Source organism: Apis mellifera, linkage group LG13, assembly GCF_003254395.2.
Source record: "Apis mellifera strain DH4 linkage group LG13, Amel_HAv3.1, whole genome shotgun sequence".
Lineage (NCBI taxonomy): Eukaryota > Metazoa > Arthropoda > Insecta > Hymenoptera > Apidae > Apis > Apis mellifera.
In genome coordinates this window covers 4,831,960-4,849,027 of record NC_037650.1, presented here as the reverse complement: position 1 = coordinate 4,849,027, position 17,068 = coordinate 4,831,960, and the positions used below count along the sequence as shown (strand labels likewise).

The following is a 17,068-nucleotide window of genomic DNA, read 5'->3' as shown; positions in this document are numbered from 1 at the left end:
AATATTTAAACGAGTGAAAATATTCGCATAATTTTCAAACATATAATTTTTGTCTCTTGCGATATACATTTTGCTCTGTTAAAACAAAGATTTCTCATTGAGTTTAATTATTTTATTTTTTTCAAAATTTACAATGAACTTTTTCCACGAAGAAGGCGTAATCATACGATCTATCAACGGCAAAGAAGTCGCGGCGTGTGAAAGGAGAGAAAAACGCGGGCATGGTGACGCACAATGCGATCCACTCGGCCAATTATGGGAAGAGGATTTGTCGAGCTCGTAAAATGTGCACATTTACAATGGTCCTGCTCGTTGTTTTACTTTCGCTAATCCCGTTTCCGCGACACAAGTTTTTCAGCCGATGCCAATTGCTTAACACACGGGTCCTGTTCTCATTAATGTGCGGATGGACGAGTTCTTTTTAGTTTTTTCTAATCTATCGTGTTTTATAATTATGAGGCTAGAATTATTGGCTGATTAGTCACATCCTTCATTTGTTTAATTATGTTCGAGGCTAGCAAAATTTCATTTTGTAAAAAAAAAAAAAAAAAAGAAACGAGGAATTGATTATGAAACAAATTTCACAAATATCCCTTTTTTCTTTCTTATCTTTATTGGCGCCAATTATTTCTGATATCATAAATATAACCGATTAAAATTATTCCATCATAATCCAATGAAAGAGGTATTTATTTTTATAAATGGTCAAATCAAAAATACATTTTATCATATTTTTTATAATGTAATAAAAAAACAGTAGATTGTATTGTGCTTTATTCTTTATCTTATTTCATTAAATTTCTACATTTAAATATCATTTTGCTCAATTTTTTAATTTCAAATGATTCGACTTGATGAAGTTAATCAATTTGACTTCTGCGTACTTTACATCTAATTGATTAAATATTTTTAAATACGATAATATATGCACTGCGTATGTTCAATGTTCTTCGACAAACGAAGGATAATCGTTATATAAGAAATTTGTATTCCATGAAAAATCAAGACCTACATGTGTGAATCCACACGGCTAATAGCGGAGAATCGAACAGCTTCGGCCATTCGTGAAAAAAATGGGAAAAGAAGGAAAGACGGACTCTCCAATGAGAATCTACAGTTATGTAAGTCGATAAGTATTGGACGAAGAAGTCGGGAATGCAGTTTGCAATTGCAACTGTGGAAAGTACATAGGGTAAAAAAGCGGTGCAATTTTAAGAGGGGTCCATGTGTGCCCAGAAATTGTGCAAATTGGTTGATTACACAAGCGCGTGTATCACCTTTGCAAGTATTGCGGTGAAGGAAATCAAACAGAAATAACTGATTTTTTATAATATTATCTTAAGATTTCCGTTCGAATCTACCGCGAATAAATCCAAGATTAATCGTCGGTGTAAATTAAACGCAATGAAAATTGAAATGATTGGTATTTATTTATCATTTCTAATGCAAGATAAAGCAGACGCGAACAAATGAATTTCCGTGATGATTTAATATATTCACTGGGTTTTTGAAATATAATAAATATAAGTATTCATATTTTAAGATACATTGCGAAAAAATTAAACTCGCTTTTTCAAAATAGAATTTAAATAAAAAAAATATAGAATGTGATACGTTTTAAATACGATTAAAATTAAGACGTCGCGACAAATGATAGAATGTAAAGTCGACGTGACACTTGTTCATTGATTGCACGGAGATACTTCTACCCTGAGAAAGCGAAGAAGGGGAGAAAGTTACGAGAAAATTATCGGTTTCTCGCGCGCGCGCGCGCACCATTACATCGTCTGTAAATATAGAAAATGAACATGGCCAACTATTTGAACCTTCCATAACACCGAATATAATTTATAATTCATTTGTAACTTGATTTATGATTTTTATGGTTATCCGTAACAAAAAGAAATGTACTGTAAGTTTGCAATAATCTAGCACTTTTGAGATTAAATTTCTCTTATTTTTTTTTTATGAAGGATAAACTATTAACCGGTTAATTAAGAAAACTAAACATTTATGATATAAGATTCTAACAAGCTTAAGTAAATAGAATTAAAATAAATCTTGTATTTAATAACTCTTAATAACTCTTCTTTTAACGTAAGTAGTTTTTAATTACTTATTGTACAGCAATAAAATGGTTGAAATTGTGCAACTTACGGTTATACGTTGAAATCACATGATGAACTTCTTTTTATAGACTTGTTGATGTTGTGTTTTGCTAGTTGATGTATGTTTATTTGTAGTTATTGGCGAAACGAAGGAAACAGATGTTGTTTAGTGTAAGTGGAACAGGAACTGTTGGATCATATGGAAAAATAATGATTTAAAAAATTCAAAATAATTAATTGGCGTTAAATGAATATTAAAACATGTAAACTTGTGTACTTTGATATGATAAAACATGTGTACTTTGATATGATAAAAAATTGGTTATATATTATTGTATTATCTTGTGCTGAAAAATTTTTTATCCCTATCTTTATGATTAAGAATAAAAATAAAATAAAAATAAAAAGAGATAACTAATGATATAAATAAATAGTTGATATTTCACGATATAATATAAAAGATATATGAATGTTTGTAGAAATGAAAAGAATTACATTTTTAAAATAGTTGCATTATAAAAATATTTAAGAATGTGTTATAATTAGAACCATTTCACTTATTAATGCAGCGATAAAAATAAAAGAATTTAATTGTTCATTTATGTACATCACGCTTTGACTTTTCACTGTGCATTATCCTCTTATTTACATCATCAATTGTTTCTTTCAACCGAGCACCAGTTTCACAATTATTGTTATGATATTTAAAAATATCAATGGAACTGTAACAAAGAACACATTATATATTTAAATTAATCATAAAATTCATTCAAATTAATTTTTTATCAATACCTCGTGCTACCGTTCGTATCGATTTAATAAGATTCAAAATTTGTGATTTAGCTGTAGCAGTTTCTCCAAAACCTTGAACATTTTGCCACGATGCCCAGCCAACTATAAAAAATTTAAAATAAAAGATTAAAGAAATATTAAAGTAAACAAAAATGTGTATATATATTATATCACATTTATCTACAACAAAATATAAGTACAAAATGTAACCTAACCAACAAATTTTCTCATACGACATTTATAGAAATTTAATAGGAACAAATAAAGAGATTAAAATATAACGTAATTATAAAAGTATATACCTTTTGCAAGAAATCTCTCTTCGTTCAAAATACAGACCGCATTCAAACATAACACGGTTACCTCGAAAAGTGCCCACAACGTGAACGCCATGTTATATCGGTACGATAAATATTTTTTACGTAGCGCCACGAGATGGCAGACGAGTACAACTTCATATATCGATTTAAAATTGATTTGCCATCTTTAGGCTCTATCAGAAACTAAAAAGTAATGGAGTTATGCAAAAAATTTAAATTAAGAATCATTCTTATTTTATTAAAATATGTTTATATATAATTTCCATCTGTTTCTAATTTTATTGACTTATGTCACATCGATTTAAACTATTTGAAGTGCTTAAAATTTATGAAATAAGATCATTTTAAATTTTTTGATAATTTTTAATAAATGCTTCCAGATGGTTTTAATGGTTCTAAAGTGATCTTCAAAAGAATCGTTCAACTTTACAAATTGTCAGCGCGTTAATACAACGAATTGTTAGGGGCATTATTCTATTTATAATAATTGACCGACAAGGCACACCTTCTTGGCAGTAACGCTTTTGGAACGAGGATCCTCTAAACCGGAGTACTGTTTCTAGATGATTCGACATTCTCTTCTCAATTGAGTTATGTTAACATTTCATATGTGTCTATTTGGTTATAAAGAGCTTAGATTTTATTTTATTCCCGATCGTTCATGACCTTTTCATTATTTTATCACATAATGTTCGCATATGTATATCACGTGCAAACAAAATTTGTAGATTTAAGTAAGAAATCTAATATTATTTGACACAAATAGAGAAAAACCAGAAATTTTTTATTTTCATGAACGTTACGTGTCACGAATGTTACGACATAATTTTTTTTTTTGCTTCGAATAAACAAAAATTTAAATAAATATATTTATTATTAAATTTAAATTAAAATAAAAAATTAAATTAATTAAATTATATTAAATAATAAAAAAATAATAAATTATTCATATTATATATGTAATTATATATTTAATAAATTATATTATAAATAATGAAAAAAAGAAATCAATCTATTCCTATTTGTAGGAATTCGTGTGAATCATAAATTTCAAAAGTCTGAAATTTGGAAAAGTTTTATACAAATACAAAAATCAATAATAATTTCAAGAAAATAAAAAAATTTCATATACAATAAATATTTTATTTAGTAAATGAAAGATATAGGAAATTTATAATTAATAGTAATATTTTTCTAATAATGATGAATTCAAACTGATGATTCAACATTCTTAATATAATAAAATTTTATGAACGAAACGAACAACCAAATAAAATTATATATTAATTGAAAAGTTTCACATAAATCATAAAATATTTATCACTGATACATGTGTGATTCATTTTCTTGGAAATATTATACAAATCATCGAGCGATAAAAGTTTTATATTTATATAAAATTTTTTCGAAAACAATAATAAAACAATAATAAAAATTACAATTAAATATATGCAATATGAACTCAGAGAAATTACATAATTCAATGTATGAATAATTTCCACGATTCATATCGTATTAAAACGTAATGGCCAATAATGACGTTAAATGTATGGTATCTGATCGCTCGTGTTCATTATATATCATCGGGAAAAATGAAAGAAATAAATGTGGACTTTGTTCTGTTAACAGTAAAGAAAAAGAGAGAGTCGATCTATGAACGATTCTGACACTAGATAATAATTAGGACAAATATTATCAAAATAGTCACGTAATTGCATCGACAAAATTTATAAGTTTTTCACTTTTCTGTAAACAAGCGTCATTTATTATTCCAATTCTGTTTTCGATTCAAACGAACCGCGTAATATGTCATCTATATCTGCTTTGCATGCAATAAATAATAACCAACAGTGGCGACAAACTGTCGTCTGAGAAATATGAGCAAATGTTTAAACCATAGAATTAAGAATTATTAAGAATTACGTGACATGTTACGGTAATAATTTACGAGCCATAACGTTCAACAATTGAGAGGGGCAAAGGGAATGTTCTGGTAACAATTCATTTCAACCGAAAACAATTCTAATTGATTTTTTAAGAATGATTTATCTTGTCATCGTTTGAAAAATTAATATGATCATGTATTCAATTCGATTCGTTAAGCTTTTTTTCTAAATAAAATTAAAATATAACTAAGAATATAAATAAATATAAACATACCTGAAGAAAGTTATGATTCATATTCGATGGAATAGTTTGTTGATTTATTCTAGACAATTTTAATGCAATGCTATTCAAAAAAAATACCACTAAATATCTTCATATTTTTGTTAGTTTTGATTAATTTTTTCCAAAAAATTATTTGGAAAAATCACTTTGACAAAAATTATCCTAGTATAATAAATATTAAGATTTTGTCAGCAAACGTGAATACATCCGACATATGCTCAACATGATTGCCACACCAAAGTGGAGGGGTCAACGTATTTCTGATTGGTTAGTTTCAACAGAGGGCCTACCGAGTCCGGGTCGATGTTGCTAAAAGCTGCAGCAAGTCAAGGAACACCAGTCATTGAAACCTCGTCGTCTTGAATAGAGATAGTGTTTTCTTGTCTCATAAAAATCATTTCTATTTCGTTTTCACTTTGATTTTTAAACACTTTCTTCGCTGATCACAATATATACATAACTGTGAGACACCAGGCAGATTTCCAACATACGGTATTAAATATATCGAAAAATTGCACAACATTAAAATATCACTAGTTATATTCGAAAGTTTTGGTGAATAAAATTAAAAGAAAGCGAATTTCAAAATTGATTTAACCAGTGTCCAAATATAACTACGTTGTCTTGGGTGGAAAAAGAAAAAAGAAAGAACAAAAGGGTGAGACATACTTTACAATATAAATATACCTAAATTGGAGACGGTAGAGGAGACGAAAGGGGACACCGGCGTACAAGAGGACGGTGAAACAGCACCGTGACTATGTAAACTACTAACAAATACTTGTGGCAGCGCGTGCGCATAGCCGAGCACATTCTCTAGTAACAATACGAAGCAACGAAATAGCAACGTGATCAAAAAATTGTTGACAATAAAACGATTAAATAAATCAAGGTACGTAGAGGGTTACTAAGAAAAGTAAAAAAAAGCGGAGAACTGGGCTTTTCTTCAAACAAAGACAAAGAAGCACGCAAACTGGCTCCGGAGGTGAGGATCAAGCAAATTGGAATGAGGGAGGACTTGTTGTCCATAATCCGGCACACAAGCAGCGATCATTTTTCGGAAGAACTTTAGCCTAAAAGAAAACGGCAGAAGAAATAAAAAGAAAACTAGCAATAGGCCATTGTTTACGAGTATTCTATACAAATAGAGGGCTCTCGCTCGCTGGATATTTCAAACAAAAGTGTTGCCAGGATTTCATTTACCTTTACTATCATTTAATTCTTGTCTACTTACTGGCCGCTTTCATCTTGGGGAGAAGAAATAAATCTAATTAAATTTTTTATCGTGTTATGCCCTGGCTTGTTACTTGTTTTGATCTGTTGGCACCGATTCTTGGGTATTGTCTGGCCATAAGAAAATTAGCACTGCAAGCCGGAATTTTTCAGGAAGAGAACAATAAATCAATTGTACCACAGGCAGCTAATCCATCCAATACGTCGAATAGATCGAAGGAAAACTCGTTGAGCACTAAGATCATGGCTCCGAGTGCCGAGGAACAACGCCAAGGTAAAATGATTAAATAGAATACTAGTAATATAAGTTTCTTCTTGTTGGTATTATTTACTCGTGTCACGTTCGATAGATTATTCAATAGCATTTTGATTCATAATCTTATTGCGAAATATTTAAAAAGAACGTAGTTTTCTCTGTTCGTGAAAACATTAAATTGTATATAAAATAAGGCAATTGCATTTACATAAATGTAAATTTAACAAAAAATTTCTGAATATGATATTCAATTTTATTTGTTTATTCGATATTTTTCTAGGTAAGTTCTATGTATCATATTTGTTTTCATGTTTGTTTTTTTAGAATCAATTCTTTTTCGTTTTTTAGAATTATTAGATTACAAAATTTACAAAATTTTACAAAATTTTACAAAGTTTTACTGAGTTCTGCACTAAATTAGATTTCGCTATAAATAAGACGCGATGTAAATAGACAATCATGGCGACTATCCGAAATTCGCTTGACAAATAAAAATTGATATTTAACAAATTTATACGATAGATAAATATAATGTATTTTTCATTGAAAAAATTAAAATAATAAAAGAAGTATTTACAATTGCCTCTTCCAATTATCATTTTATTTCATTTTATTTCATTTTATTTCATTTTATTAAGATGTTCAAATAATTAAGATCTTTTTATGTATGTATGAATAATTAATATCTCATCTTTTTTGTCATTTATTATTACTCGATCAATCATACTTTTCAAAGAGGCGTTTCTGCGTTGTACAGTTGATTCCCTTAATCTTTGTTTTAACAATGATAAATTTTATATCAATGAAAAAAATGTGGCTGACATGAGAAAATGAAAATGAAGGCTACCAGCAATAAGAAAAATAAACAAGCAAATCATATCGAGAAAATCGATTATCGCTCATATCATTTGATCATTTGTTTGTTCATTCAAAGAGAAATAGAATAGAAATAGAAATAGAATTTTTTTATATTTATCTAAGTTTTTTAAAGATTTTAAAATTTTTGGAATAAATATCAGACTAATATTTTTAAAATTTTGAAACAAATATGATATTCGCTGCAATTATATATGCAAATATAAAATCATATTTAAATTCAATAAAACAAATTTTCTGTTAAATATTTTAAATGATTTATTATTCATAAATATTAAAATTTAATTTATCAGAGTGAAATTCAAGAATCTATAAAAATGATATAATGAATTATTAGCATTTGCAATAAAATAAATTAACAATAGACAATAAACACATGTATGAAACAAATGATGAAATAAATCAGTAAAACAAAAATATCCTCGTGTCTCTGATATTCAGGTAATTATTATAGCATCAAGTAGATGTCAAATATATTTTAAGACATGCGATTAATATTTTAATCTAATCTAATAGAGCCGGTGATACGATAGAGACAACAATTTCTATTAATATTTTAAAGAACGTCAGAATTCGTTAGAGATTAACCTCGTGACAAAGCGTGAAAGGATTAAACGTGGAAGGGGTAAAAAGAGAAAGAAACGAAAGGAAAAATCTCGTCAAGGATATTCCATGGGAAGATATTAAAGTCGCTTTTGAAATAAGAAAATATTGCATACACATCATTGCAAGTTTCATGCTAATAATCCTAAAAGCACCATGATCGAGGGTGTGCCCTGAATTATTACCTTCGTGTACAGCTCTATATAGTTGCATTGCTGTTAACACAATTATACTGTCCTTGCAAATGCATATGATATGTAAGTAAATACTAAAGGCAAAATACATAATTGCTGATAGTCAGTTATGAAAGTCGTATCATATCGTAAAGTGTTTTACATTTAGTTGACGCAAATGTTTCTTATCTTGAACTTGTTACGGTTGTTCCAATTCTTTATCAAACGATTTTCTCTTCTTTTTATCACGTTGCTTAAGTCATCGTACGATTTTTTAAGGATATCTATTATTTTTTAAAACAATGATGATTTTTTTCCTTTCAAAAAAATCGTTAAAATCCTGAATGTACAGGTATACCAACACGTATAGGTAGTTCATATTGCATTGCCCGTTCTGATGCAACGAACAAAGTTTCCTACACCAAGTCGATTATCGATTTTCCGCCACTGACCTCGTTTATATCCTGCGTATAAGAGTAAGGATATACAAAGGAATAATATAATATAAAGAACGAAAAAGAATCTATTTTTAAATATTAATCGTTACATCTTATCGAAAAATTCTTATTCATATGCAAATCGTCATATGCGGATTATTATTAGCTCAATATTATTTCGCAATAATATAATTTTTTACCATCAATATTTGCATTTACAGGTGTGTACTTGCATTAACATGAATAACGCGATGACTATACGGATAAGGACACGCATGTGCGTCCGACATGATTTGAATAATGAATCAAATAACGACAGAAGTCTCAGGTCAACGCACCTAACTATTAAACTTCTTATTTCATGATTATTCTCGATGTAAAACACATTGTTCGATATACTCGAGCAACCGTATCGATTGACTATCGTATAGATTTATAATCTCATATATGTAACACTTGATGTTTCACTTTGAATTATGAAACAATGTATTAGATCATACGATCGTTGGTGTCGAAAAAACATCCGTTTTCTATAGACACGTTTTGTATTTCGATATTGATTGTGATGAGTCGTTTTAAATAGGTAACAGAAAAACATGAACTCTTTGATCCCGAGATCAAGATATAAGTAATTAATATAACTTTGTTAATACTATCTAAGCTGAAAAATAAACAAACATATAAGTAAAAATTAATCACACATGATGAAATTGTTTCATGATATATATGTTTTTGTTATAATAATAAAACTCTATCGTATATTTGTTAATTAATCCAAAAAAAAATGATCATTTTTGATCAATTTCGATTATGTTCAAGAATAAATTGAATTATATGATATTGAAAGTATAATTATCATGTATCTATTTCAATATTTTTTTTATGAAACGAGATAATATTTTTTGCCACTTGATTTCTTTATGTTATAAACATAATTGGACATTTGGATAATGACAATAATAATAATTTCCAGAAATTTTATATTTATTTTTATACATGAACTTTAATCCATTTTATATTTCTAACATTTTATGTACGATAGATATAAATTATATTTCAAAATTTAAATTCTATTTTTAAACTTATTTTCTTTATGTTCATGAAACAATTAGAACGTTTATATTACAGTAATCGAATGAAAGAGCTTAATCAGAATATTGAAAATACGGAAGGCAGAATTACCTTTGAGATTAATAATGTAAAAGCAACGGCAATGAAAATGCAGCCAAAAGTACTCGTGCAACGAGAATTCTAAATATAAAATTCACTAACGTTGGCAATGTGGGAACTAATACGAAGGCAATCAGTACTTGTTCGAAATTCGCACGCTTATGAGTTGTTCACTAATAGCATTTATCATTATCGATACCATTTAACATTATTGATTCGATACTAGTTTAAAATCGAAGATTAAACGACATTATAATACACTGTAAAATATGTGTATGATCGGTAAGGATTATTTTTGTATTTTTTTCGACTAATCAATGGTGAGAGAGATTTTGATCCAAATGAAACATAGCTTGTTAATTGAATAATATATGCAATTTCGTTGAAATGTAAAATTTATGATTTTGTTCTATGAAAGATTGAATATTTTATGAAACAAAACATTGTAATATTTTTATAAAAGAGAAAGAAAAAGAAATACTTTGAAAAATAAAATTTATAAATCTTATTTCAAAATATATAATACAATAATTTGTTTGTTAAATATTGTCACAATATTATAATTCGATTCGGTGAATACACGTCACAAGCGTGCTTACTGATCATTCAAATGGTGGCTGGCTAGTTTGGAACAATGCCAGCTCTATCATTGTTAGTTTGGTGCATATCTTAAAGTGGATCATTGTATATAAAAACGAGTAACTTACACGTGTAAAAAATTTAAAATCTTACGTCTATTTTAATCGTATACAATCGTTAAATTTATGACTAGTATATATTTTTGCATCCGCTTTTGTTTCACAAAGAATCTTTAATAAATCACGATAGCGATACATGAATTAATTGATGAGAGTATATAATTATATAATAACTGGCAGTTTATCATTTTTGTTTTTCTGTTATTTTCAGAACCTAATAAGGATAAAATCAGTATAAGGACGCAGGGAATAATGAAATCCCCGCGTAAATTCGCAGGAGTTGTGATAGCGATGTGTGGTTTACCAGGTCGTGGAAAAAGCCAAGTGGCTCAATGTCTTTCGCGTAGGCTCAACTGGAATGGCGATTCCACCAAAAGTAAGTAATACACTTTGTTTGTTATCAATACTTGATAAAGAAATATATACATACTTACAAGAATTGGCACTTTTGTGATATTCCTAATTTATTTTCAATTATTCCTATTTTTTCCAATTGTTTTAATTATTCCCTTTTTTTTCCTTTTATAAATGATTATTCATAGATATAAATATATTCATAGTTAACCATTTATTCTCTTTATTTCCATATTTTAGCATATTTATAAAATATCGATTTTTATATCATAAGCAAACAGTTCACGTGATCAAATGTTTATGACATATGACTTGTTATGAAATAACGAATGTATTAAGAATTTTTCGACTCCATTTTCATAACAAAGTGTTTCATAACATACTTTTCCTCAAGCTTTTCATTATCTATTCTCGTGCTACACAAAAAAATATCATTTATATAAAATGTGAAAATTATTATATATATATAAACGTGGAAATATCTAAATTGGGATAATATTTATTAATATTATTTTCATCATTATAACTCGTCTTTGGAAGAAAATTTTGTGAGAATAATCGAAAATTCCAGTTATTATTATATTAAAAAATTTTTTTATTTCCAGTAATGAGCGTCAGCGACTACCGGAGAAAAAGATTGGAACCATACGGTGAAGCGGTGTCGCACGAGCTATTTCGCCCTGATCACACAGCGAATACAGCATTAAGAGCATTGGCCCAACGAGACGCGATGCATGACTGTGCCGCATGGCTCACAGCCGGGAATTCCGTAGCTGTAAGCATCATCGAGAAAATTAAACATTTGCCAGAAGATTGGCGAAAGCGTGAAACTCGAATCTTGAAATGAATCCAGTATCGAGACTTGAACGAGAACACGCGCGGTTGCATCCGATATGAAGGAATTGAAACAAGTCCAGTCGTTTGACAGGAAGGAAAAATACGGTTGAGTTTTTTCTCTCACCGAAATAGGACAAGCAAGAATTGTCGCAAACTAATATAAATGTGCTTACATACTAACGATGGACAACGTGATAAGACAGAACCCAGTCGTGCCAGTCTACCTTTCTCTTAGTAAAATCAAATCTCGTCCTACGAGTTGCTTGCTTAATATACTATACTTTTTAAAACTAATGATAGAAATCGTGTTGGCGTAGAAGATAGCTTAAAATCATTCCATTATTTACATATATAGTATATTTTAAAGATAATGAAGAGGTAAATAGATAACACGTTTTTCCATATTGATAAAAATAATGTATTCTAAAATAGAGTATATATATAAATTGACTATTTTTCAAGCGAATATTTTTTTCCAAATATAAAACAAATTACAAACATTAGAAACATTCAATTGAAATTGAAGAAAATTGAATTCGATTGCGAATTGATATAAATATATTAATATTAATTAAAAATTTCTTGTTTGAAGATCCTGGACGCCACATTGGTAACACGAGCGCAGCGCGCCGAGGTCTTCGACTATTTTTCTGGACAACTTGGTTATCGTGTCCTTTTTATCGAGTGTGTCTGCGACGATCCAGTCGTTCTGGAAAGAAATTATAAAGACATATTACGATACAGCGCCGACTATGCTGGCATGGATCCGGTACGAGCTGAGGAGGATTTACGGCTCAAGGTAGCTCATTATATTAAATCTTACGAGCCGATGGACGAGAAGACGTATCCTCGAATTCGTATCGACACTGGCAGCATGGACATCGAGACTTGCAAGGTGTCAGGCCATGTGGAGTCAAGCGTACTTGGATATCTTGGAAGTGTCACGGTCAAACCGCATACTCTTTATTTCTCTCGGGTTGGTAATCGATTAAATTTTATACTTGACACCAATTTTAGAAACGTTCTATGATACTTTTTTACGAAACAAAGATTTAAAGACACAGTTATTTTTAATCATATATATATGATTAAGGCGCGTTGCCACGTTGAGTCAGATCATAGTGCTTGATAATCATTGAATACAGATTAATAAACGTAAATAAACACTTCATTTTCAATGATATAATTGCATAATAAAGTTTGATATATTGTTAAAACGCGCTTTGTGTTTTCAGGATTACTTTGATATCTTATCAAAATCTTAATATGATATGATCTACGGGGATTTATATGATTCTTATCTCATTGATCTTATTGATCAATTTATTTCTTTCTTTTTTGACATAATTATATTTTAATTACAATATTATTTATAACGTTTTTCTTGAATTATTATACATATAAATGGCAAAAAAAATAGAAGTCTTTCTCAATTACAGCACGGTGAAAGCGAGTTCAATGTATTGGGCAAGGTCGGTGGCGATGCGGTATTAAGCACGCGTGGCGAAAGATACGCACAAGCATTGGCTACAAAATTCAATGCTATGCGAATTCCTGATCTGCGCGTATTGACCAGTCGTCTTCGAAGGACTATCGCGACTGCACGTGGGGTTGAGGCACCTCAAGAACACGTAGCGGCACTTAACGAGCTCCACGCTGGTATCTGTGAAGGTCTTTCTTATGAGGAGATGCAAGAGCATTATCCGCAGGTAATTCGAGATCTGAAACGAGTTTCAAGACATTCTGAAACATTTTTACAATTTATATTTAATGCAAATTTCATTAGCCTTAATGAAAACTGAAAACATATCTTTAATCTTTGGATTAACTTTTTCAGTCTCTCTCTTCCATTTTACACAACTTAAACACATATTTCATATATAAGTAAAAAGTACTTATATATGTCTCTTGAAAAGATAAATTTCTAAGACTTAATCCAAAGAACTGTTTAAAATAATTAACTTTTTGTTACATGAATTTCAACTTTCATGTAATAGAAAGTTTAAGATAATTCAGATTTACATAATCTTTCACAACATCTGAAAATCGATTCTCTCAATTCAGGAATTTGCATGGCGCGATCAGGACAAGCTGCGCTATCGTTATCCATGGGGAGAAAGTTATATAGATGCGATGCAACGCGTAGAACCGGTAATTGCTGAATTGCAAAGATCTGACAACGTGTTAGTGGTATCCCATCAAGCTATTCTGCGTTGCATTATCGGTTTCTTCATGGATAAGAAACCAGAGGAGCTGCCTTACATGGAAGTACCATTGCATACTATCATCCGAGTTAGCAGCCAAGGTTATAATTACACGCTCGAATTTTTCAAGCTACCGATCGAGTGTGTGAACACTACCCGTGTCAAGCCGAATAATTGTAGCGCTGATAGAAGCGCGGATGATGCTCTGATAACAGTCCCACCGCATTTCGACATCCCGGATCCCTGGAGAAATCCTGGTAGTGGACCTACTCTCGTCCAGCAACACTGAGAAACCGCACGACGATCCACGATCTCGTCGAAAATTCGATCTCTGTTCGGTTGCAATTTCAGATTTTAATAGTAATATTTTGCAATTTTGGTTAAATTTAGATAGAACGGGGATTAAAATTGAGATATTATACGAAAAGAAATTAATTGAGAATAATTTTAAAATGTACGTAGATCGTTTTAAGATATCTTATCGTTTTAATTTAAATTAATAATCAATAAGGTCAATTGATATATTTGCCGATATCGTGGAATATATATACATATATATATATATTAAAAAAAAAAAAAAAAAAAAAAAAGAAAAAAAGAAAAAAAAAGAAGAAGAAAAGAAAAGAAAAGAAAAAAAGAAAAAAAAGAAGAAGAAAAGAAAAGAAAAGAAAAGAAAAAAAAGAAAAAAAAAAGAAAACAGGATCGAATAATTCTCGAATAATTTAATATTAATTATATTTAGAATGATGATTTCGGTTTTCTATTATCCAGTTTTGTTGACGAGAAATTCTTTGACACTCAATTTTTCTTCGAGAATTTTATTCTCATTGGCAGCAATTCTATATCCTGCTGCGGAGCCCTCTATATACGTTTAGTTTTATTAGGAATTATATATCTAAACAATATTGTATTAGTTATATATCATAGGGAGTAGATTATACGACAAATATTTTAATTGTACATTTAAATGTGAAAAGGCAGATAAGATTGAATTGTAGGGGATGCGAAGCACGGTCTCTCGTATCATCTCGTATTTTAATTTCAGAATAAACATTAGTGCAACGAATATAGGAAAGATATTTCGTATTTTCATACTATTTAGATCATAGAATTTTAAGCTTATGACATTTTCTTAGTTCCTAAAATAATCATTTTATCTTCGAAATTTCAATGACGTAAGAATTTTTAAATAGACGATCGAAGCTATAGCATATATGAAATTTAACTATTAATTAAATTAACGATATCTCTTTTAAAATAAATAAATGACAAATATTTCGTTCGTAGATTAGAAAAATGATAGATAAATATGAATTTTTACGCACATTAGGATAATTGTTAATAGCGTATTGTCTTTTTAAAAAAAAAAAAAGTATTTTTTCACTATGAGAACGCGAGAAACAGTCGGCAATTGCTTTATACGAGAGGCGCGTTTTTTCGTCGATTGCTGCGTTTCGGTTAGGATTGTATATTAGTAAATGTATATTAATAAACCGCATAAATGAGCATAATATTTCATTAGGCATCACGTGGAAATCTTCGAGCATTTGCTGTAAAACATCCTCGAGGATTCACGAATGCAGAATGTGAATTAGAATGAAAAAGAAAGAAGCTGTACGGGTCTATATTTATTACGAAAAGATAAGAGAGACAAGGAAAGAAAATGGGGGGAATTATTTTTTTATAAAAATTAAAAAAATGTTTTTACCCCAGAACAGAAATTGTTTCTCTTTGATTTTCACGAAATAAATAAAAAAAATCATCTAGTCTATTCATTGGCGAACATCTTGACATTTATTTCTATTTTCTATTTTTCTTGAGAGACGAAATGGAAGATTGTAGAGCATTTACTTGTGTTTAAGTGTCTTATTGTAGATATCTTTAAAATTTCTTGTTTTATTCCCTTTCTTTCTTTTTTTTTTTTTTAATTATACATTATAAATAAACGTTTTTTTTTTTTACAAAAACTCGACGAAGCCATGACCTGTATTCTCAAGTACACAAATTATCATTCACGAAATAATCTTCTCATAATTCAGCTCTACATCTGTTTTACAATTCATACATTTTGTATACATATATCGTAGAAAAATAATTCATACTGTGACTTCACGGTCTCAACTTTCACGATTAACATTGACTAGAGTGTACATGACTAGAGTGATTTCCTAAGATACAATTCTCTATAAACCTGACTAGATCAAACGTCGTTGATACAAAAATCCTGGTGAAAACTTGGAAAAAATTCTTAATTATACTATTAATAGATTAATCGAGGAGGATAAAAATATTTCAAAAAGTTTCGTCGCGATTCGAACAAAACACGACAAGATGCAGAAGAAAATCCTATTCCTCTTACATGCCCAGTCTCATCAACTTGGCCGTGTAATCTCTTTGTTTATTGGCCAAGTGCAGATCCAAGCTCCTCAGCATCCTGTCGTGAATCTCTTGATCGCAGATCGAACTCTTCCTCAAACCGGTCCTACGATGCGCCATCCTCGGTTCGTTCCTCGAGTAAGTCCCCAGACGAAACCCTGATTGAAACGATCTTGTTGATGCATCGCGTCGAGTTTCGCGATGCACTGCATTCTTCATGAACTCGATTGCAGTTCTACGACAGGTGTCGTAACCCAACAGTTGAATTCTTTTACCATGAATCGCGTCCAATTGAGAATTGTTCGGCTTAGTCATCCTCTCCATTATTTTTCCAACCGTGTCGGGTGTCCCCGGCAGTTCCTCGAATACTTTTCGAACAACTTCCTTTGTCAGGTCTTCCTCGCTACTGGATTCACCTGGCGAGAAAGATTTCACGATTGTTAGTTCTTTCTATTCAATTTG

General features: G+C 29.9%; 3 protein-coding genes across 4 annotated transcripts in view; 1 reads left to right on the top strand and 2 right to left on the bottom strand.

Moving 5' to 3' along the window:
* Window positions 1-2,580: 2,580 nt before the first annotated feature.
* Window positions 2,581-5,624, bottom strand: LOC724829 (immediate early response 3-interacting protein 1). Its single transcript, XM_001120067.5, has 4 exons — window positions 5,381-5,624; window positions 3,203-3,403; window positions 2,901-3,002; window positions 2,581-2,830 (listed from the first exon to the last, which is right to left on the bottom strand). Exons 2-4 carry the CDS (start codon window positions 3,291-3,293, stop codon window positions 2,775-2,777), a joined length of 249 nt encoding a protein of 82 aa, XP_001120067.1. The 5' UTR covers window positions 3,294-3,403; window positions 5,381-5,624; the 3' UTR covers window positions 2,581-2,774.
* Window positions 5,625-5,705: 81 nt separating this feature from the next.
* On the top strand, window positions 5,706-15,992 carry LOC409963 (6-phosphofructo-2-kinase/fructose-2,6-bisphosphatase). 2 transcript variants are annotated; one of them, XM_393453.7, is made up of 6 exons: window positions 5,706-6,896; window positions 11,047-11,211; window positions 11,795-11,964; window positions 12,619-13,002; window positions 13,466-13,735; window positions 14,091-15,992. In XM_393453.7, exons 1-6 carry the CDS (start codon window positions 6,680-6,682, stop codon window positions 14,517-14,519), a joined length of 1,635 nt encoding a protein of 544 aa, XP_393453.3. In that variant the 5' UTR covers window positions 5,706-6,679; the 3' UTR covers window positions 14,520-15,992. The 2 variants fall into 2 exon arrangements, with proteins under 2 accessions (XP_393453.3, XP_006560488.1); XM_006560425.3 differs by lacking the exon at window positions 5,706-6,896 and adding an exon at window positions 10,127-10,419.
* The window catches only part of LOC413550 (neuropeptide CCHamide-2 receptor), a 24,092-nt gene continuing 22,613 nt past the window's right edge, over window positions 15,590-17,068 (bottom strand). Inside the window, exon 10 of the mRNA XM_026444794.1 lies at window positions 15,590-17,022. Within this exon, the coding sequence (XP_026300579.1) occupies window positions 16,586-17,022 (437 nt within the window). The 3' untranslated portion in view covers window positions 15,590-16,585. The remainder of the gene's footprint in view (window positions 17,023-17,068) is intronic.

Coding starts and splice junctions, on each gene's coding strand:
- LOC724829 (XM_001120067.5), bottom strand. CDS start 3,293: ATGGCGTTCACGTTGTGGGCACTTTTCGAGGTAACCGTGTTATGTTTG. Junction 3,003..3,202: donor AGAGAGATTTCTTGCAAAAG/GTATATACTTTT, acceptor AATTTTTTATAG/TTGGCTGGGCATCGTGGCAA. Junction 2,831..2,900: donor GATACGAACGGTAGCACGAG/GTATTGATAAAA, acceptor TCTTTGTTACAG/TTCCATTGATATTTTTAAAT.
- LOC409963 (XM_393453.7), top strand. CDS start 6,680: ATGCCCTGGCTTGTTACTTGTTTTGATCTGTTGGCACCGATTCTTGGG. Junction 11,212..11,794: donor GAATGGCGATTCCACCAAAA/GTAAGTAATACA, acceptor TTTTATTTCCAG/TAATGAGCGTCAGCGACTAC. Junction 13,003..13,465: donor ATACTCTTTATTTCTCTCGG/GTTGGTAATCGA, acceptor TCTCAATTACAG/CACGGTGAAAGCGAGTTCAA.